At 35.3% G+C, this 21,913-nt stretch overlaps 1 protein-coding gene and 1 pseudogene across 6 annotated transcripts in view; one reads left to right on the forward strand and one right to left on the reverse strand.

Moving 5' to 3' along the window:
- Positions 1-18,070, forward strand: part of ERCC8 (ERCC excision repair 8, CSA ubiquitin ligase complex subunit) — a 41,076-nt gene extending 23,006 nt beyond the window's left edge. For 4 of the 5 annotated variants that reach the window (XM_081131070.1, XM_081131072.1, XM_081131071.1 and 1 more), the window contains 3 exons: positions 8,925-9,122; positions 11,807-11,887; positions 17,122-18,070. In XM_081131070.1, coding sequence (XP_080987196.1) covers positions 8,925-9,122; positions 11,807-11,887; positions 17,122-17,190 — 348 coding nt within the window. In that variant the 3' untranslated portion in view covers positions 17,191-18,070. The remainder of the gene's footprint in view (positions 1-8,924; positions 9,123-11,806; positions 11,888-17,121) is intronic. The other variant, XM_081131069.1, reaches the window with a different exon arrangement.
- Positions 18,071-18,416: 346 nt separating this feature from the next.
- Positions 18,417-18,854, reverse strand: LOC308554171 (large ribosomal subunit protein eL43 pseudogene; annotated as a pseudogene). Its single transcript has one exon. The product of its transcript is annotated as a large ribosomal subunit protein eL43 pseudogene (transcript).
- Positions 18,855-21,913: the final 3,059 nt, after the last annotated feature.

Below are 21,913 nucleotides of genomic sequence, written 5' to 3' on the forward strand. Positions count from 1 at the left end.
CTTCTCTCCACACCCTCGACAGCACTTGTCGTTCGTTGATTTATTGGTGCTACCCATTCTGACAGGTGTGAAGTGATACCTCATTGTGGTTTTAATTTGCATTTCTGTGATGATTAATGACTTTGAGCATTTTTTCATATGTCTCTTGGCCATCTGTATGTCCTCTTTGGAGAAGTATCTATTTAGGTCCTTTGCCCATTTTTTAATTGGATTGTCTTCCTTTTGTTAAGTTGTATGAGTTCCTTATATATTTTGGATATTAACCCTTTATCAGATGTGTCATTGGCAAATATGTTCTCCCGTACAGTGGGCTCCCTTTTTGTTTTGTTGATGGTTTCTTTTGCTGTGCAGAAGCTTTTTATTTTTATGCAGTCCCATTTGCTTATTTTCTCCTTTGTTTCTCTTGCTCTAGGAGAGGTATCAGCAAACACATTGCTACGAGAAATGTCTGAGGTTTTGCTGCCTATGTTTTCTTCTAGGATTTTTATGGTTTCACATTGTACATTTAAGTCTTTCATCCATTTTGAGTTTATTATTGTGTATGGTGTAAGTTGGTGGTCTAGTTTCACTTTTTTGCATGTACCTGTCCAATTTTCCCAGCAGCATTTATTGAAGAGACTGTCCATTGTACGTTCTTGCCTCCTTTGTCAAATATATTTTGACCATAATGGCATAGGTCAATATCTGGGTTCTCTGTTCTGTTCCACTGATCTATATGTCTGTTCTTGTGCCAGTAACAGGTTGTTTTGATTACAGTGGCTTTGTAGTATAACTTGATATCTAGTATTGTGATCCCTCCAACTTTGTTCTTCATCAAGATTGCCGTGGTTATTTGGGATCTTTTTTGGTTCCATATAAATATTTGAAGTGTTTGTTCTATATCAGGGAAATATGCTGTTGGCATTTTAATAGGGATTGCATTGAATTTATAGATTGCTTTGGGTAGTATGGACATTTTAATTATGTTAATTCTTCCAATCCATGAACATGGTATATTTTTCCATTGGTTTATATCTTCCTCTATTTCTTTTTTCAGTGTCCTGTAGTTTTCCGAGTACAGGTCTTTTACATCTTTGCTTAAGTTAATTCCTAGGTACCTTATTTTTTTAGTTGCAATAGTAAATGGGATTTTTTTTTTAGTTTCTCTCTCTGAGAGTACATTATTGGTGTATAAAAATGCCATTGATTTCTGGGTGTTAATTTTGTATCCTGCTACCTTGCTGAATTCATTTATTAAATCTAGTGGTTTTTTGGTGGAGTCTTTAGGATTTTCTCAATATCATGTAGTCTGCAAATAATGACAGTTTTACTTCCTCCTTTCCAATTTGGATGTCTTTTATGTTTTCATCTTGTCTGATTACTGTGGCTAGGACTTCCAGTACTATGTCGAATAAGAGTGGTGAAAGTGGTCACCCCTGTGTTGTTCCTATTCTTAGGGGAAATGGTTTTAGTTTTTGCCCATTGAGTATGATGTTGGCTATAGGTTTGTGATATGTGGACTTTATTATGTTTGAGGTATGACCCCTCTATTCCCACTTTGCTGAGAGTTTTTATCAAAAATGAGTGTTGGATTTTATCAAATGCTTTTTCTGCATTGATATGATCATGTGATTTTTGTCTTTCAGTTTGTTTATGTGATATATCACTTTTATTGATTTGCAAATATTGTACCAGTCTTGCATCCCTGGAATAAATCCCACTTGGTCATGGTGTATGACATTTTTAATATATTGCTGCATCCAATTTGCTAATATTTTGTTGAGGATTTTAGCATCTATGTTCATCAGGGATATTGGCCTGTAATTCTCTTTCTTTGTAGTGTCTTTATCTGGTTTTAGAATAAGGCTAATGCTGGCCTTATAAAAAGAGCTTGGAAGTCTTCCTTCTTCTTGGATTTTTTGAAATAGTTTGAGGAGGGTAGGTGTTAATTCTTCTTTGAGTGTTTGGTAAAACTCCCCTGTGAAGCCATCCGGGCCAGGGCTTTTGTGTGATGGAAGCCCTTTGATTACTGCTTCAACTTTATCAGCAGTTATCAGCCTATTCAGGTTTCTGATTCTTCCTGATTGAGTTTTGGAAGATTATGTTTTTCTAGGAATTTGTCCATTTCATCCAGGTTGCCCAGCTTGGTGGAGTATAGTTGTTCATAGTATTTTCTTACAATCCTTTGTATTTCTGTTGGGTCAGTTGTTATTTCATCCCTTTCATTCCTGATTTTGTTTATTTGGGTCCTCTCTCTTTGTTTCTTGATGAGTCTGGCTAAAGGTTCATCAATCTTGTTGATCTTTTCAAAGAACCAGCTCTTGGTTTCATTGATCTTTTGTATTGTTTTTTCAGTCTTTATGTCATTTATTTCTGCTCTGATCTTTATTATTTCCTTCCTTCTACTTACTCTGGTTTTTTATTGTTGTTCTCTTTCTAAGTCTTTAAGCTGTAGGGTTAGAGAGTCTTTTAGAAGTGTTTCTTGCTTTTTGAGTTAGGCTTTTAGTGCTATAAACTTCCCTCTCAGGACTGCTTTCATTGTGTCCCATAGATTTGGAGTTGTTGTGAGTTCATTTTCATTTGTTTCCAGAAAGTTTTTTATTTCTTTCTTAATATCTTTGGTAACCCATCATTGTTTAAAAACATAATATTTGGCCTCCATGTATTTGAATGTTTTTTAGTGTTTTTATTGTAATTGATTTCTAATTTCATACCATTGTGACCCAAGAAGATGCTTGATATGATTCCAATCGTCTTGAACTTCTAGAGACTTGCTTTGTGTCCTAACATGTGGTCTGTCTTTGAGAATGTACTGTGTTCACTTGAGAAGAATGTATATTCTGCAACTGTGAGGTGGAATGTTCTGTAAATGTCAGTTAAATCCATCTGATGTATGTCATTTAGGATCCCTGTTTCCTTGGTGATTTTTTGTCTGGAAGACCTGTCCAGTGAAGTCAGTGGGGTGTGAAAGTCCCCTGGTATGACTTTATTGCTATCTCTCCCTTCAAGCCCTCTAGAAGTTTTTTTTATAAATTTAGGTGCTCCTATACTGGGTGCATATATGTTTATCAGGGTTATATCCTCCTGTTGGATCGATCCCCTTAGTATTATGTAGTGACCTTTCTTGTCTCTCATTATGGTCTTCATTTTTAAGTCTATTTTGCCTGATATGAGTATTGCTACCCCAGCTTATACCCATTTTATACATGAGGAAATGAGACATAAAATGGTTAGATAACTTGCCTGAGTTTACACAGGTAGAAAAGCAACAGAGTTTGACTCTAGATTTCACTCTCACCATAATGCTAATTACAGTTTACAGTCAATATTATTTTGTATTAGTTTCAGGTATTTGGCATAGTGGTTAGATAATCATATACTTTGCAAAGTGATCCCCCTGATATTTCAGGTACCCACCTGGCACCATACATAGCTATTAAAATATTATTGACCGTATTTCCTATGCTGTACTTACTTCCCTATGACAATTTTGTAACTACCAGTTTGTACTTCTTAATCTCTTCGCCTTTGAGTCCTCCAACCACCCTCCCCTCTGGCAGCTATCAGTCTGTTCTCTGCATCTATGAGTCTGTTTCTGTTTTGTTTGTTCATTTATTTTGTTCTTTAGATGAAATCACATGGTATTTGTCTTTATCTGACTTATTTTACTTAGCATAATACCTTCTATGTCCATCCATGCTGTGGCAAATGGTAAGATTTCTTCTTTTTTTATGGCTGATTAATAATATTCTATTGCATATGTCTACCTCAGATTTTTTTTTACACTCATCTGTTGATGGGCACTTTTGTTGTTAAAGCATTTATTTAATACCTTAAGGCAGATATTAATATTAATCATGTTCCTTTCTTTAATCATCCTTTCTAGCTAATTCTCTTTTACATAGTCTAGTATCACTTTCATTATTAAATACTAATTTTACTATAAGGTCAAAATCGTTTATACTTTGTAATTCTTCATATTCTTTATGAAATACTTCTCCATTATGTTTCAAGCTGGAAACTTAGGCATTGCGAATTTTAGTTTAGAATCTTCCATTCATTATATTGTACCTGTTCCTAAGTAGGCCACACCTTCCTTTTCTCATTTGATTTATTTGTTTAATAAATATTTATTGAGCACTTCCTATTTACAGTATTATACAGCAGTAGACAAAACATAGGAAAGTCCTATCCTCATGGAGCCCACATTCCAGGGAGAGGAAGAAAGACATCTATCTATCAATCAGTAAATGAAGAGATGGATGGGTAGATAAAATATGCATTAGATACAGTAAGCGCTATGAAGAAAAGTAAGGAAAAGAGCATAGAAAATACTGGGAAAGTGGAGTTGCTGATTTTCCATAGGTGTCAGGTAGTCTAACTTTAAAGATGACATTTGCCCTGAAGGAAATGAAGGAGTGCACCATCAGATATCTGGGAGGAAAGTATTCCAGGCAAAGAAAGGAAGAAAGAACAAAGACCCTGAAGTAAGAGCATGCTTGAAATACCCAAGGAACCTCTAAGATACTCTTGTGCTGGAATCCAGGAAGCAAGGGAGAGAATAACAGGAGGAGAGGAACAGAAACAATAGGACACCAGAGCATATAGGCCTGTGGGCCTTTTAGGGCTTAGGCTTTTCCTGTGGGTGAGATGGATAGTCACTAACGGCTTTTGAGTGGAGAGATGACAGGGTCACTCTGGAAAAATTGGCATGTGCATCAAAAGTGAATGTGCTAAATATAAATGGTATTGAATATGTACATAAATTGTCAATGTGATTTTATTCCATTTTTCTATCCTTACCCTATCTATGGATTTTTGCTAGTAAGTTCATATCTTGAATACTGTGTTTAGGATGGATAATAAATTTTAAAATGGACTTGATCAAAGTAAAAGTCCTTCATGCAAAGGTGACTAGAGTATCCCAGAAACTCACCTACAAAGGATACTTAAAGTAATTTGGACATTGATCTCAGTAAAAGTAACTCTGTCTTCAGAGTAACACACTGTCTTCAAATATTTAAAGGGCTGTCAGACAAAATAAGAAAGAAATTCCATTCCTGCCATTTAGTAACTGAGGACATTAGGCGATTTATTTACCTCATGAAGAACAGCAGTCAGAGTTTGTGTCTCCATCATGTAAGACAGTATTATTATGTACTAAAACAGGAATTATAAGGGTAGGATGGAAGTGTGTAACTAGTAGTGCTGTACCAGCTAAATAATAGGCATATGCCTAGATAATAACTATTATATGGTGTTGTCTTATTAGTAGTCCCTTATTGGTTTAAAAAATTTTTATAAATACATGCTTTCAATATATCTGTAGTCATGAATTATATACAAATACTATTGTGAGTCTATATATTTTATAAAAGCTTAATTTCTTATTTTTTAGATTAAAATGAAATAGAAATAGAAATTCTCATATTTTCTTCTCACGCCTTAATGGATCATTTTGCAGACTCCCTGAGGTATGGGAACTGCACTTTAGAGACCTTTGCCTTAGAGTACAGAGTGAGAACATGCAGGAACAGTTCACAGAGAGGCAGCTTTTGGCATAACAAAAGAAAAAATTTCAAAGTAGCCATTCTGGTTCTTACTGTTTAGTTACTGGCATTATCTTTCACAGGTCACCAGTGTCTAGAAACTGGGAGTCTATCCTTTATTCTTTCTTGTTCCTTGTTGCAGCTATGAAATCAATTACAAATCCTATTAATTCTCTTATCTTGATTTTCCCCCCCCTCATATCTCTTTTCCCTTCCAACCTCACTCATGATCTCTCTATTTAATTACTCTAACATCCTTCTAACTTTTCCCAAACATCTCCTAGTGGAAGTTTTTCATTGTTTTCTCAATACTCTCAGGTTATTGAAACTGAATGCCTTTGCCTCTTGTGCACAAGGCCTTTATAAGCTGTATCCTCTAACTTACCAGCTTTATGTCTTGCCACTTTCCCACCTTTACCGTGTCCTTAGCCACGGAACTACTTAAGAGTTCTCTAAGTATACCATGCTCTCTTGGCCTTCCATTCTGCTGCAGAGACTGTTACCTTTGCTTTAGGTACCACTCCTCTCCTTCCTGTCCTAGCTGCTTCTCAGCTTTCAAGATTCTCCTCAAGCACAACCTTTCTTTAACTCCTCTAGTCTAGCATAGATGCTTTCAGAGTACCTAGTGCTTACTTGTGTTACAATGTACTGTGATCATCACCTTATGGAATGAAAGAAAAATAATTTAGAACAATGTGGCACAGTGCTTTTTTATTAGTAGTCTAGATTCAGTTTCTTATTGTCATTTACTAGCCAAGAGACCTTGATTGAAATACCCATTCTGTTTTCTTTTTGTATGATAATGCTGCCTATCTCATAGTATTGGTTTGGGTCTTACATGAAATAATGCATGTAAAACATTTAGCACATTGTCTTATACTTACAGCAAATGTTGACATTTCAGTGAATGTTACCTGTCATTACTATTAATTAAGCTGTTTGACAGTAAAATGATGCTTTGTGATGGAATCTCTGCATCATGGTAGCTGTTTACTTAGTGACTAGATGTATATATTTGCTGGGACAATAAAAGGGATTCATAAGATAGGGAATTGGATTTGCCATCATCATATCCCAAGTATATGATTTTCCTGTTCTATCAAAATATTTTCAAAGCCTGTGCATAACACCTTTAAGACATAGCCAAAAGTAGCCTGTTCCTCCACAGTAATTTCATAATAATATAGGTCATGCCATTTATCATACTGCTTTTGGTAAGCATTTATAGATATAAAATGGGAGCCTTAGATAATCATCTAGCATAGTATATGACACATAGTAAGCACTTAGTAATTGGTAAATCCCTCCTTTCATTATCTGTTATTATAATTTTATTCCATAGGCATTGAAAGTATATTGATAGTTTTGAGCCCATAGGTGATTTAATCACAGCAATGATTTACAAAGATTGATAGGACAGTAAATAACAAGATGGATTGAAGGGAGAATGTCTAAGGACAAAGATAAAAGTTAGTGGGCTGGTTCAGTATTCATACCTCATTCAGCACTTTCCAGTTCACATTTGGAAGGAATATAGGTTTTTTAGCTAGGTACTCTGATAAATATGAATAAGACCCTCACAGTCTAGCAGTTCATAATTTTTCCAGGAGGAATAGAGAATCGCTAGATGAGGAGATGTGCAGTTTTTCACCACTACCCCTCCATGCCATTCAACAAAATGTTGCACAGGTAGGATCACAAGATGCAAATGAGAATGAATGTGATACTCTTAAGTATATCTAGGGGTTAATAAATCTAGGGACTTACTGAATACCTTTATAACCTCAGTGCTCTCATGCGCGTTATTTTAGTTGATTTTTCACAGTAACTGGTAAGTGATTTCCTTTGAACAGATTAGAAAAATGAAACTCAGAGGTTAAATAATTCATTACTCTTAAGAGGCAAAGAAAAAAGGGGTGGGGAGTAGGGTGGGTTTAAAAAACCCAAATCTATTGACTATAAGTTTAATGTTTTAAAGTTTCACTCTACCACTGGGCAGTGGGATAGCTGAATGCATGTGCTCATTTCTGTCACATGTTAACTTGAAGGGTAGGTAAGCCAAGTGTGGTATCCCCTGATTACCAGCAAATACCCATTTGGGCCTCGGTGTTTGTACATACACACACATGATCCCACCCAACCTTTAGAAAAAAGGCAAATCACTTCAAACTCTAGTATTAGCCATAGTAAAGAGAAATTTTAGTGATCTGCATGCTCATAGTTCCCAAATTATTAGGCACCTGCCCTAAGCTGCTTATCTAAATTATCAACAGGAAGTAAATTTGACTGTCCAGTTCTTTAATCCAAAGCTTCTCAGACTTTGATGAGCCTACAGATCACCTAGGGATCACCTTGTTAAAATGAAGATTCCAAGTCAGTAGGATTGGGATAGGTCCTAGAATTCTGCATTTCTATCTGCTCAGGTGATGCTGATATTGTTGGGCTTGTACCTTTGGCATACAGTTGCAGAATTTTAATTTTTATACCAAATGCATAACTATTTATATGAAGCTGAAATTATAGTATACACACCATTTGTGTTCTATGGTTTTTATTCTTAGCTTTCATCCCTATTTTCTGCGTAATTTTCATAATTATCATTTTTAATTGCTATATAAACTATAGAATTAATATAACATTATTAGAAGTTTATCAATATTCTCAGTTATTTTGCGATTTGAGTTAATGCTGCATTGAATTCCTCTGGACATATAACTTTTTGTTGTTTAATTATTTCCCTAAGACAAATTCCCAGGAGTAATTACTAGGTCAGGGGATGAGAATATCATTGTTGTTTAATGGGTACAGAGTTTCAGTTTTACAAGATGAAAAGAGTTGTAGAGATCGATAGTGGTGATGGTTGCACAACTTAATGTCACTGAACTGTATGTACACTTAAATATGATTACAATGGCAAATTTTATGTTATCTCTACTTTACTGTAATTAAAATTAAAAGATTATCCCTCACCAAAAACTATCTTTGTATTTTGTTGCATAATAAACCATTTGGCCGTATAGGAGGAATGACCAAATTAAGTACCACCAACATGTTTACCTCACTTGTACCCATATTGAGTGTTTTCTGGTTTCTTAAAATCTTTGCTAAGTAGTTGAAAATTATTGTTTAAGGATGCCTTAATTTCCATTTTTATTTCTATCAAGGTTGAAATGTGGACATTTGCTTCTGTGGGGTTCTTTTACTATTTGTATTTCCCTCTTCTATGAAATGCACATTTGTGTCATTGGCCATTATTTATATTAGGACATTGGTCATTTTCTTTAGATATATAAGAACTCTTTTATAGTATATTCTAATATTTTAAGTAAATACTTCTAGTCTTTGTTGTCTTTCTAATTCCGATTTAAGAAGTAACTGTGATTTTACCTCCCACAGGTGAATTACGGAAAAATTTATAATGACAGTAGGAAAGGATTGAAATTCACCGTCTCCTGTGGCTGCAGTTCAGAATTTGTTTTTGTACCATATGGTAGCACCATTGCTGTTTATACAATTTACTCAGGAGAACAGATAATAATGCTTAAGGGACATTATAAAAGTGTTGATTGCTGTGTATTTCAGTCTAATTTCCAGGTAAGAATGATATGGAAGGGAATTTAAAATATTCAGGTAGCTAATTTGCCAGACTAGTTGTATATAAAAGAATAAATTGTAATTTCATTCTGAGGAATTATACTTTTAATCCACATTTGAGTTAGGGTTCATTTAATAAAGGATAATACAGGATAGATTTTTAGATGGTATAGGATGAATATATGAATCAATATATAATACTCAACAACAACTTAAGTGAGGTAAATTCTTTCTTTTGCATATGGGCTCCATTTATTTAGCTGTTGAAAACCTCTGGCACATTAAAATAATTTCTTGCAAACAATCTTTTGGGAAAAATAGAATATATGTGTATAATCTTAAAATACTTTGTGTATCTTGATTTATATATGTGTAAGTCTGTGTAAATTTTTGTTTATCTCTTCCTTGTTTTCTGCCAATGGCTAATAAGTTTGCATTTGAGTTAATACAACTTACGTAATTTCTTAAATACATACCTAAAGCTATTGGTTTAACATCCTAATCTTTCTATTTCATCTCACCATGGAGCAGATTGTTTTTTTAGAGAATATGTGCACAAATTATTTCATGTACGCCTTTAAATGAGTCTCTAATAGCAGGACTTTTACAGAAAAGGAAAATGAGGCTCATGAAAGGTAAATACTGATAGAATGGAAAGTATGGATATTAAAGCTAAGAGTGACTTTAAGTGCCACTTGATGAAGCTTTTCTGTATTCATTTATTAATACTGATTACTGAATTTGTGCTTGACACTCTGCTGTAAGATATATAGGGCTGATTTTTCAGCCAGCATGCATCAGTATGGCAATATCCATTATTAAAATATTCAAATACATATCCTACAGTTTTTTAAGTAATTGTTGCACCAAGCCCCCTGAGTGACCTCCAGCTTCACCCTCTCCCCTGGGGCCTCCTAGACCTCACCTCAACCCAACAACTAAAAGGGACCTTCAAGACCCTGCTTCTACTTTATGGCCAGTATCTCTTCTGATTGGTCAGTGTGCTGGTATACTAATTGTTAAATATTTTTAGTGTTATTTCTGGGAGAAGAAAACTAAAGCCACCAGAGAGTTGCCATGACTTGTCTCAAATTTGCAAGTAGTTATTGACAGAATGATTATTCATTCAAAGAAATTCTTAGAATACTACACCTCTTTTATTGTTTAGAGACACTTAGAGACACAGCAAGATTTTAACCCAGATACTCTGACTATTAATTATTGCTTTCCAATGCATCAGAGCTTCCTAGCAGTTGCGCCTAGAATGTTTAAAAGTGTGCCAAGATATTGATTCCCCTCCATCCCTGGAATAGTTGGGGTAAGCCTGGGACAGCCAGAAACCTGGGGCCAATTGCCTCCTGACAAATGCCATTTCTATATGTGCTATGTACTCAAATTTGAATCCCTGAATTATATCAGAAAGCTTCCAACTCTTATCCCATTCCATCTATTATAATTTCTGGAAAAGGACAATAATTATAAATCTCAAAAGTAAAAGAGGGTAGCACTTTTGCATCCATTTAGCAGTAGAAATCTTTTCCAAATTAAATATTATGCAAAACTCACTATCTGAAACAAAACTGATATTTAGAGTAATTATTATCATAGTATAAAATACAAGATATACCCAACATCAAAATAAATAATGATAATAATGGACCCATTGGCTGAAATAAGGAACCACAAATCCATTCTGGTATAAGTAAAAATAAGAGATTGAAAGTCTGATGAAGAATAGGATATTTACATATCTCAAAGTACCACACTACAAAATATCAATTAAAAAGGTAAAATGAGTAGTTTACCTTGAAAGAGCCTGGCATGCTGTACCTTAATCAAGTGATCAAGTTAATATCCTAATTGTGGGACATTACTTCTGTGATATTCCTGGCAAAGGTACATCACCAGAATTTAGTTATGAGGAAATGTAAGACAAAAATTAAGTCTCTTGCTACAAAATAACTGGTGTCTGTCTTCAAAATTGTCAAAGGGTCCAGTTCAAAATCACGTGCTGCCTAGCCCGTGTTCCTCAGTGATTGAGGGTTGGCCCAGGAACCAAGAGGTCACTGGTTGGTTTCCAGACCAGGGCTCACACCCGGGCTGCGGGCTTAATTCCCAGTAGGGGACGTGCAGGAGGCAACTGATCGATGTCTCTCTCATCCGTGTTTCTGTCTCTCTATCCCTCTCCCTTCCTCTCTGTCTGAAATCAATAAAAACATATTTTTAAAAAATCTCGTGCTGCCCTTAGTTTTCATGTCTCTACTTTCCTTCTGTCTGGAACAGTTCTTCAGTCTCTCCTTGGCATTAACTTTTAAACTCAGTTTTTGACAAAGGACAAACTATTCCATTTTTTTTCTTTCTCTACTTTGATACTTGAAATAAATGAATACTATGACTGATAAGAATGAAAAAAAAAACACACTAGGATATTGAGTGTTTTGTAAATTTTTCATGTTAGCAAGCTCTGAGGTATCATGATACTGTTTTTAAATATAAAACAAAGCTTTACTACATCAACAAGTTTTAAAAGGGCACAAGTCCAGTTTCTTTGGAGTAGAAATAGAATTAATCTAATTGATATAACCTCAGAATTAATCATTTAAAAATTAATGTAATTTGTTTCAGTTTGGTGCCAACTTCAAATTAATTAACCCACAATCACATCTTCACTTTCTTTGTTATAGGAACTTTATAGTGGTAGCAGAGACTGCAATATTCTTGCTTGGGTACCATCCTTATATGAACCAGTTCCTGATGATGCTGAGGTAAATATTATTTGTATAGATTGGACAGTGACTTCTAAATTGTAAAGAAAAGTTTATTAATTTACTTTATGTGGAAGAAACTTTTAAAACATTTCTTTCTATTTTCTGATTTTAAAAATAATTTGCCTGTTATAAGACGTTTAGAAAATCCAGAAAAACATTAAAAGAAGAACAAATTCTTAAAGCTGAATTAATTACCATTTACATTTTAATTCACTACTTTTTTTTCTATGCATATGTGTGTTTTTTAACACATTTAATACCATGCTTGGAGATACAGCTTGGCATCCTACTTTTCTCACTTAATATTGTACAATAAACTTCTTTCATGTTGTTAATAACTACTGTTCTTAATAATATAGCATTCTGTCATTTATATACCATAATTTACTTAAATATTTACTAATTTGGAAACATTTCTTTTGATCATTATTAACAAATCCAAGTAAATATCTGTTCATAGGTTGTTTATATTTTTGATTACTTCTTTGGATAGAATGGATGACATTTCTAAGGCTCTTTATTCACACTGTCGAATTTTTACCAATTTACATTGCTGCCAGCAAGCAGTCTGCTAGTTCCTGTCTTAGAGCATAAGTTGGTATAAATATGACAGCATGAATATAAAGCCTTAAAAATGTGACAAGTAAACAAAGATGAATCCCTGGTCTTAAGTAGTAGACTGTATTTTTTTAAATTTTTATGTCAGGCTATCTGGAGGGGATATCTTTCGTACCAAAGGTTGTTTTACCAAGCACTATTAATCATCTCCATTTATTGTAATTTCTGCAATATAAAAAGACTAATGTCTAAAAACCAATATTTTTATTTTATTTATTTATTTATTTTTAATTTTTTAATATATCTTTATTGATTTCAGAGAAATGAAAGGAGAGGGAGAGAGAGAGATAGAAACATCAATGATGAGAGAGTCATTGATTGGCTGCAGCCCGCAACCCGGGCATGTGCCCTGACCGGGAATCAAACCCTGATCGCCTGGATCCTAGGTCGATGCTTAACCACTGAGCCACGCCCAGCCGGGCAAAAAACCAATATTTATATGTGTAATTTTTTAAAGTTGGAAATATAAATGATGTAGTTAGAAACACCTTAAGTTAATCTTACCCAGGTCAGAGTTAAAGTAAAACATCTTAAATGGAGATGGAAGAAAGTCATTGAGAGCAAGTTTGGAATTCTAAAAACATTTTTCATATATTTAGTTCCTTTATGGAAACAGAACTTTGTCCAAACCACATGGAAATGAATTTTTATGGGAGTAACTGATAGCATTTAGCAGCTATTGACAAAATATATTTCATACCTAAATTTGCAACTGATATGGTTACTGCAGTGTAAAGTCTGTGAATTGTTTTCTTTTGGCCTTAATCTAAATGAAAGAGAGAGAAAAACACACACAATGACAAATCTTCAAGCAGCCGGCCAAACACTGTATAAATACTTCCAGATTTCCTCACATGTCTAATTTGGTTTATTATGGCTTTGATTAGTTTTAGTGCACAGCAGCTTTAAATGACTGAATATTCTGTAGAAAGATTAATGTGGTCAAATAGTTTGGTTCAGCCATTTATTTTACATTGTTATTTAATTACTGTGTCCTGCTGTTTGGGAATCGCTACATTAAATCCAAGTTATACTAGTATAGGTCCTGTTAGGAAGTATAACAATTATTTACCAAGTGAAAATAAAAGTAAATCTGTGACTATGTTTGGAAAAGGGATATTAGAAGAAAATTAAAATTCCTAATTTCTATATAAAGGTAGCATGTGATTCTGATGGTTTGTTTCCTTTTTACATAGTTAGTGATAGTTTGAACTCATCTAGAGGAGTTTTTGTATAGGAGAAATTAACCTGAACAAGTAGAAAAGCAAATAGAGATACACAAGTTAGCTTTGTTTTTGTTTTAGATTTGGAGCTATAAAACCTTATCTTTTAAAATATACTGTTTTACTTTAGATAGCAATCATTCTCATTATTTTCACAAAACTTTCGTTTGAAAGATGTCTGTGAATGTGGGTAGAGCATGAATGTGATTGTGATGCAGATCCCAGTACAGAAGTCCCTCTACACAAGACCCTGTTCGTTACATGTATATTTACTGTTTAACTCATTTTTAAAAGTTTTTCATCTCAACTATCAAATAAATGACTCCTGCAGTTTCCCAGAGAGGCGACATAACATAGAACAAAACACACATACACACACACATTTAGTCTTTAGTTTCAGGTAAACTGAGTAATAATAAAGCTGGTAGGTAACTGGGTTTGAATCCCAGTTTTTCCATTAATTAGTGGCCTGGACAAGTTTATATCTCCAAATATTAGAATCATCATAGCAAAATTGTTCTTAGGTCCCTTTCAGGTCCACCCTTAGGTGAGATTTACTTTCTCATCAACAAGGTATAATCACTTATGGGTGTTTCTTCTGAAATCCAAGATAGAGGAGGAATTTAGTTCTGCCATAAGAAACTGATGGGTATTAGGTAATAGGAACAGGTTTTATGGTGTTGAAGCATAAATCCTGTTATTTAATTGGCAGGCTGTTTTATTATATCTGAGGAATCTGCCTTCCTTTTGCCCCCTCTTCCTAAAATAGTCTTGGTCAGGGCAAGCCTATATAACTCTTGATCAGTTTTTCCTTTCTGCGATCTGTAGGTCAGCTACATACAGTTTAAATCTGACCTCTCACCAGGAATCTTACTTTGAGTCACAAAATACAGAGCTGTTTTATTTATCATTTGTGTAGGTGTATAATCACTTGCTGACATAAACAACCCTATATTCTACCTATGGAGACTTACCAGTAATTACCATTAAGAAATTTAGAATTTATCAAGATGTATATGTGGTAGATGTTTGGTTTTTTCCTTTCTTCCCATTTTTTGAACCTGGACTAGATCCCCTCTAAACTCGTGCTTCCCTATCTCCATGACATTCACAACTACCTGTCGGTAGAACAGGCAGCTTAGTAAAGTAGAAATGTTCAAGCATAGAAAGGATGTCCACTAGGAGGAGATGTTGTAGAGAAAACTGTTGGTAGTTACACTTGATCAGTGGGTCTCTCAATAATGTTTATCACATCCATACATATTTTTAATGCAGCTTTTAACGATAAGTATAATGTTTTACTTGTGATTTTTAACAATAAAATATACTTCTTATAATACTGTAATGAATATATATTGTTATCCTTTGCTACTATAAACAGTAAAATTTATATACAACTACATTTTGATTTTCACTTAATTATTTTTGTTTCTTTGCTCACCATAGCAAAAATAACTTATAGTAAAATATAGTTTTACTTCTCTGCTGAATCTCCAAATGAAATTTAAATGTTTAATAGGTTATATAGTGGGCTTCCATAGTGGAATTTGGTTGGAGGCATGAGTTTTGTATGGTTTATCCACCCAGGGACATTTTTGGTAGATATGTAAGCAGAGGTAAAGGCTTTCATAGATAGAATGGGGAAGAGGAGTCACCTAGCCCTTAAGGACAATGCATCTTTGAATAAACTCTCACTAAATAACTTAGTAGTTAAATTATAAACCCAGAAAGATAGGAAGTTCAGTAAACATTTGAATGAAGAAATAAATGAATAGACTTCAGTACTCTTGAAAACCCAGGGACTGCTGCTAGAAATAAGTGTATAGTTAGCTGAAATTTGGTAGTAGTTTGGTATCTGGATATTTGGGGTATATTGGAATTTTGTTTGTACAATAAAGTGATGATAGTCAACATTAGATTTAGTAATAGTGACAATAGCCAACATTAGGTTAGTTATAGACTGATCTGTAGCTTTAACAGCTATAAAGAATACCTAAGTTAATACATTGTTTTACAGCTCTCCTGGCTAATACTTAGGGTACTTACTGGAATACCTACTTTTTCTACCGTTATCATTGTTTGAATTATAAGATTATAAGTTGTCATGGTCATCAAAAAGGAAATGAACATTCTCAGACATGCAGTAGGGGTTACCCTTATCATAAAATATTGCTGTATGTTGTAAAAGGCAACATCTGTAAGATAACTTAAGAGTAGTCTTGGTGCTAAAATGTTATTGGATTTGGGGTCTTGTAGTAAATATAAAAGCTGCAGAATGAGCAGCAAACCTGGCTCATGATGCCTAGACCCACAAACAGGTGAGACTGCCTCAAAGCCTTTCATCATGGGCCAGAGTATGAAGGTGGCCATTTAAAATGTTTCCCAGAAAAGTGAATTCATTTAAAATACCACACATAATGAAAATTCCTCTAGTTGCTGATTGTCTTTATTAGGTACAACTCTAAAGTTGTAAGAATACTGTGATGTTTTGTTGTTTTAAATAAACATCATCCAAATGTATGTTATCTTTCCAAGAAATCTCCCAGGGAAACTTGCGTGCTAATGACAAACATGTTACCATTTCTGACACATTTTGCATTGCTTCTGAACTGCTTTAAATAAATAGCCCGGCCGGCATGGCTCAGTGGTTGCGCATCGATCTATGATCCAGGGGATCTCGGTTTGATTCCCAGTCAGGGCACATGCTTGGGTTGGTTGTGGGCTCAATCCCCAGCAGGGGGCATGCAGAAGGCAGCCAATCACAGACTCATCATTGATGTTTCTATCTCTCTCTCCCTCTCCCTTCCTCTCTCTGAAATCAATAAAGACATATTTAAAAATAAATAAATAAACCTCATGACTTAATAACCTAAATTACTTTTGAACCAAAAATGGTATTACTCAGTTTGATGAATACCTTATTCCTCATACATGGATATTTACTTATTTATAAAAGTCAGGTCCATCCAACCAATAAAAAGTTGTCAAGTCAGACTATAGACCTGAGTACAGTCTTAGCTACATGGATGTAATTTATTACCTTCTCCAGGTAATTCCAAAGAGTTGCAGAAATGCATTAAGCAATAGCATCATGGTGTGTGCATGTGTGTGTTTGTGTGCACACACGCTCTCATGAGCTCACATGTATGTATGTGTTGTGAGGTAACTGCTTTGAGGGAAACAGATAATTTGGATAAATTTTAAAAGTCCATTTAAAATGAAATTACATTATATTGTGTGTGTGGCATTTCTTATATTACTTTTGTAATTAACAATTATATGGTTTCTTACAAAATATCTAATTGTTTTTCATCTGATATATTTCATAACTATATTTTGAACCTAAAATCATGAGGTAGATTAATCGAATCTTCTTTTCCCCCCTTTTAGACTACAACCAGATCACAGTTAAATCCAGCATTTGAAGATGCCTGGAGCAGCAGTGATGAGGAAGGATGATTGTCAAGCTTAAGTACCTTTGTGTCTCTTTTGATGAAATATTTTAAATGAGACTTTTCTTTTTAAACTGTTCAGTAACAGTTAAATTAGCCCTGAATTTAGGTGATTTTTCTCCCCACATTTTAAAATGAGATTCATATTTGCATGAAATCCTAAAACAGACTTTTATATTATATTTAATCAAAACATGCCTCTTGATCCTAGTTGCTATTACCAGGGGCAGCCCCTATTGCTGTAGTACAAGCAGACAAGTCATGGTGCCCCATGTGGGACCTTGAACAGCCTGTGAGCTATAAGGTGCTGTCTCAGGATGAGTAATGCTGGTGAACAGCACTGACCTTCTCCAACTGGCTACACCATCAGCCTGTTCATTTTGACTTTCAAGGACAATTTTACTGAGGATGATTATATTAAAAATAATAGTTGAAAAGTTAGCATAAAAAATGTTTTATTCTTTCTTATTTGTGTATTCAGTTTTTGCAGTGATTTCATTTAGTTGACTTGTCTATCTTTATGTTAACTATTTTTGGATTCATTTCCTCCGACAATCCAAAAAGTACGTCACAGGAATTTTTTAACTTGGGGAAAATCCCTTGTTTTCTTTATTTTATTTTTATTTTTTATTTTTTAATTTATCTTTATTGTTGAAAGTATTACAGATGTCCCCTTCCCCCCCCCCCCATTGACCCCTTCTACCCCACATCCACAACTTTATTTTAATGCATCAGATGGCAGCTTGTACTCATACTTGAACTTCCTTTCTCTGAATCTTGTTAAGATGTGACCAAATCCTACTTCATTCATCAAGGCAAAAAATGTCCTGACAGGGAATCTGACTTAAACATGAAATGTTGTCATAAAATTTCTATTTTACTGTCTACTCTTCTTGTGTCAACCCATAAGTTATTATCATGAATCTAATCTTATACTTCCTGATTCTTATCAGCAGGAGACTTGTAAAAGAAGTTTTTGTGAGCTTGAGTACCAAGTATATGGTTGTTGAGTTTTTAAATGTGTAAGTGTTAGGCCTAATATCACACCTTCTGGACAAATGTTTTGTATACATTTACTTTACGTTGATTTTCTTAAGCTCTTACCATTTTATTCTCATCTGCCTCCCTTTTGTGATGCTTAGGACTTTTGAGAATGCTATTGAAATTGGAATTTTTTTTTAATTTTAAGAAAAAAGAAGTCTTCCTCCAAACTACAAATAACTGTATTGCTCCTTTTTTTTTTTTTAACTTAAATTAACCCATTTATTATACACTAGCAGTGTTTCAAATTGTGGAGCTTCTACTGGTCTTTCAGTTCCTTCAGTCTTCTGATGGTGGACTTCACTGTGACCGTGGAAGTGGGGTTGTGGGTTCAGGCACCACCAGCTACCATTTTCACGTAGGAACCGTAGTGCCAGACCCCACAGCTCGTCTCTTCATCTTAGTTTTACCATAGAAGGAGCAAGTGTACTTGGTGTGCTGGCTGATTTCAACTTTCTTCACCATTTTCCTGAGGGAGGCACCATAACAGGTCCTGTATTTACTGATGATTCCAACCTTCCTAGTGCATTTAGCCATGTCCCTGCAAACTAGGTCGGAACCCAAGAGAGTGTATTGCTTCTTTCTAGTTATATAAATGCAGTCTGTTCTCCATATCTGTGGGTTTCACATTGGCAGATTCAACCAACTGTGAATAAAAAATATTCCAAAAAAACTTTACATTGTTGCTAACATGTACTACCTAGTTAGGCCTATGATGGTTGTGTCTGTACTGAACACATACAGAGGTCTTTTTATTGTCATTATTCCCTAAATAATACATTATAACAACTATTTTTTTTTAAAATATATCTTTATTGATTTCAGAGAGAGGAAAGGAGAGGGAGAGAGAGAGATAGGAACATCAATGATGAGAAAGTCATTGATCGAGCCCGCAACCTGGGCATGTGCCCTGACCCGGAATCGAACCCCGATCGCCTGGATCCTAGGTCGATGCTCAACCGCTGAGCCACGCCCGGCCGGGCCATTATAACAGTTATTTACATAGCACTTACATTGTATTAGATAGCAAAAGTAATCTAGAGATGATTTAAAGTATATGGGAGGATGTGTGTACTATGCCATTTTATGGAAGGGTCTTGAGTATCCTTAGATTTTCGTATTTATGGGGGGTCCTGGAACCAATCCCCTGTGGATACCAAGGGACAACTGTATACATGTGCATTGTAAAAATTCAAGCAACATAGAAACTTACAAAGACATGTAATGGTCATGTAGAAATATACTACCGTGAGGTAACCACTACTAACATTTTGGTGGCATTCTTCCAAGCCTCTCTTTGTGACACACTTAATTATACATAATGGGATGTTCAACATGCTATTACTATCATGGGAACCCCTCTCCTCCCACATCAGCACCTCACTCCCCATCCCTTACTCCTTCTGCCATAACCCAAGCTATTAACCAAGTATGTGTTCTTTCACATTATAATTCTTTATGGACCTATGTAGACATAGATGGGAAAATATTTTATTTTGCAAAAATGGCCTATACGCAGTTCTGTCTTTTTTTCTTTCAGTTATACCTCATAGAAATCCCTCTGTATCTTTTTGTATAACTAAGTGCATTGGCTCTATTTTCCGTATTCTTGACACTCTGGGACCTTTGGTACCTTGATCCTGGGGACACTGTCCCTCCCAGGACTAGCTAATTCCTAGAGGACTCCCCTTTGACATACAAAGCAACCAATCCAGAGTCCACACTCCAAACTCTCACACTCCAAGCCAGTATTCCTCTTTGCTCTAAATCACCCCAGGGCCACGTATCAGACAACTAGGGACTGTCCTTATAGCCCAGAGTCTACCAAAATTATTCAAATTATCCAACCCTAAATGTACCTACCCTGTCTCACCCATTTTCATTCAGTTGATATTCATCTAGCCTTACTGACAATATATATCAATGAACCTATTACAAAGGTAGTGATCACCTGTAACTTCTCTGCAATGCCTTTTACATTTTACCATTTTCCTTCCATGGTGCCTTTGCTAATGGGTACTTGTGTCCTGCCATATTTCAAAAGACACTTAGCCAGTTGTTTACCTCAAGTTGATCCCAGTTTTAACTGAAGTCATGCATGGTACACTCATGAAATGCATAGTTTTAAAAAATATATAGAAACAGCCCTGGCCAGAGTGGCTAAGTGGTTAGAGCGTCGGCCTGCACACTGAAGGGTCTCTGGTTCAATTCCCAGTCAAGGGCAGGTACCTGGGTTGTGGGTTCACTCCCTGCCCCCCCCCACTCCCTCACCTCTCCCCCTCTCCAGTCAGGGTAGGTGCTGGAGCAAGCCAGTTGATGTGAGAGATGTGTCTCTCTCACATCGATTCTCTCTCTCCTCCCCCCTCTCTCCCTCTGATCCACACTCTGAAAAGCAATGGAAAAAATATCCTCAGGTGAGAAGTACAAAACATACATATATATAAACAATAAATGCACATGTTTTATTAACATAGCCCTAAGCCTGTTTAACAGTAAGGCTGAAAATAGCATCATAGATGCTTTTATACTTTCTACCAAGCCTTTTCTTTACAATTAATTAAGAAAACAGTTCAAATACAAGAAGTACACTTCTTTTACTGCGATCTAGTTGTTTTCTATTTTTATTTTTTACATTTTTTTTTAAGTGGGCAATGTAAAAGTAGAAAAAGCTAAAGGAAATATATTTATCAACAACCCTGTTGTGACCTCTCTTAATTTTCTGTGTGTAGGAATCTACAGATGCCTTGTGTTCTCCTGTCTAACCCACTCCTGTTATCCCATGGGGTGCTCAGAAACTTCGTGGTCATGGGTTAGTATAGCTCTCCTAGGCTGTGCTTTCTCAGGGCTTGCAAAGAAATGAATGTTAGAATCCTAACCTGGTTTGTTACTTGTCACTAAAAATACAAGTTAGGCAATGTTTAAGACCAAGCTCCTCAAGCTCCTCTTTTTTCTTTCTTTCTTTTTTTATTCCTTGACATCCTGCCAATGGTTATTTAATAGGGCTGCAACCTTAGGCCTGGCCAGTGGCTTTGTTTCCTTGGCATTCACTGGTGGTCAACTGTTGAAGACAAAAAATGTTTGGCTCAAGTGGCTTCTCTTTTGTTCATCTCATTGTTTGTGGTTGGAGTTGGCCACAGCACAAAATTAGCCCGTTAACACCTTCCTGTTCAGACAACTGGAGCACTGCTTCTCAGGTGGCTCCCACTGCCTAGCTTCCCCTCACTCCATCATCCCATCCATTGTGTTGCTCTGTATAGTTTCTATGTAAATATAGAAAATACTTTAGCCCAACTGTTGAAGTTGGGCCAGAATGAGGAAATAATAGTCCTTAATAGGTCTTTGAGAATTGAGTTAACTCTTTCAATTGTACTGTTTTAGTGTTTTTATATATATTATATATGCACAAACCAATTTCCTATATCCATCCAAAAAAATCTCTTTGACCTGCCACCACATCTGTTGACATGTCTCCTGTGGTTCAAACCATGGTAGTACATCCATTTCACATTTTACTGCATTCATGACGTTCTCTTTTTTAAATTAAATATGATTCCCATTGAATTATGAAATAAACATGTTGTGTGACTTGTGCAAACTGCAACCATGGGTTTAAGTTTTGTAAAACAAGTCCAGTGTCAGTACCAACTTGCTGGATCACCTCCTGCAGTCCTGTTTACTCCGCACACAAA

Source organism: Miniopterus schreibersii (assembly GCF_964146895.1).
Source record: "Miniopterus schreibersii genome assembly, chromosome: 3".
Taxonomy (NCBI): Eukaryota; Metazoa; Chordata; class Mammalia; order Chiroptera; family Miniopteridae; genus Miniopterus; species Miniopterus schreibersii.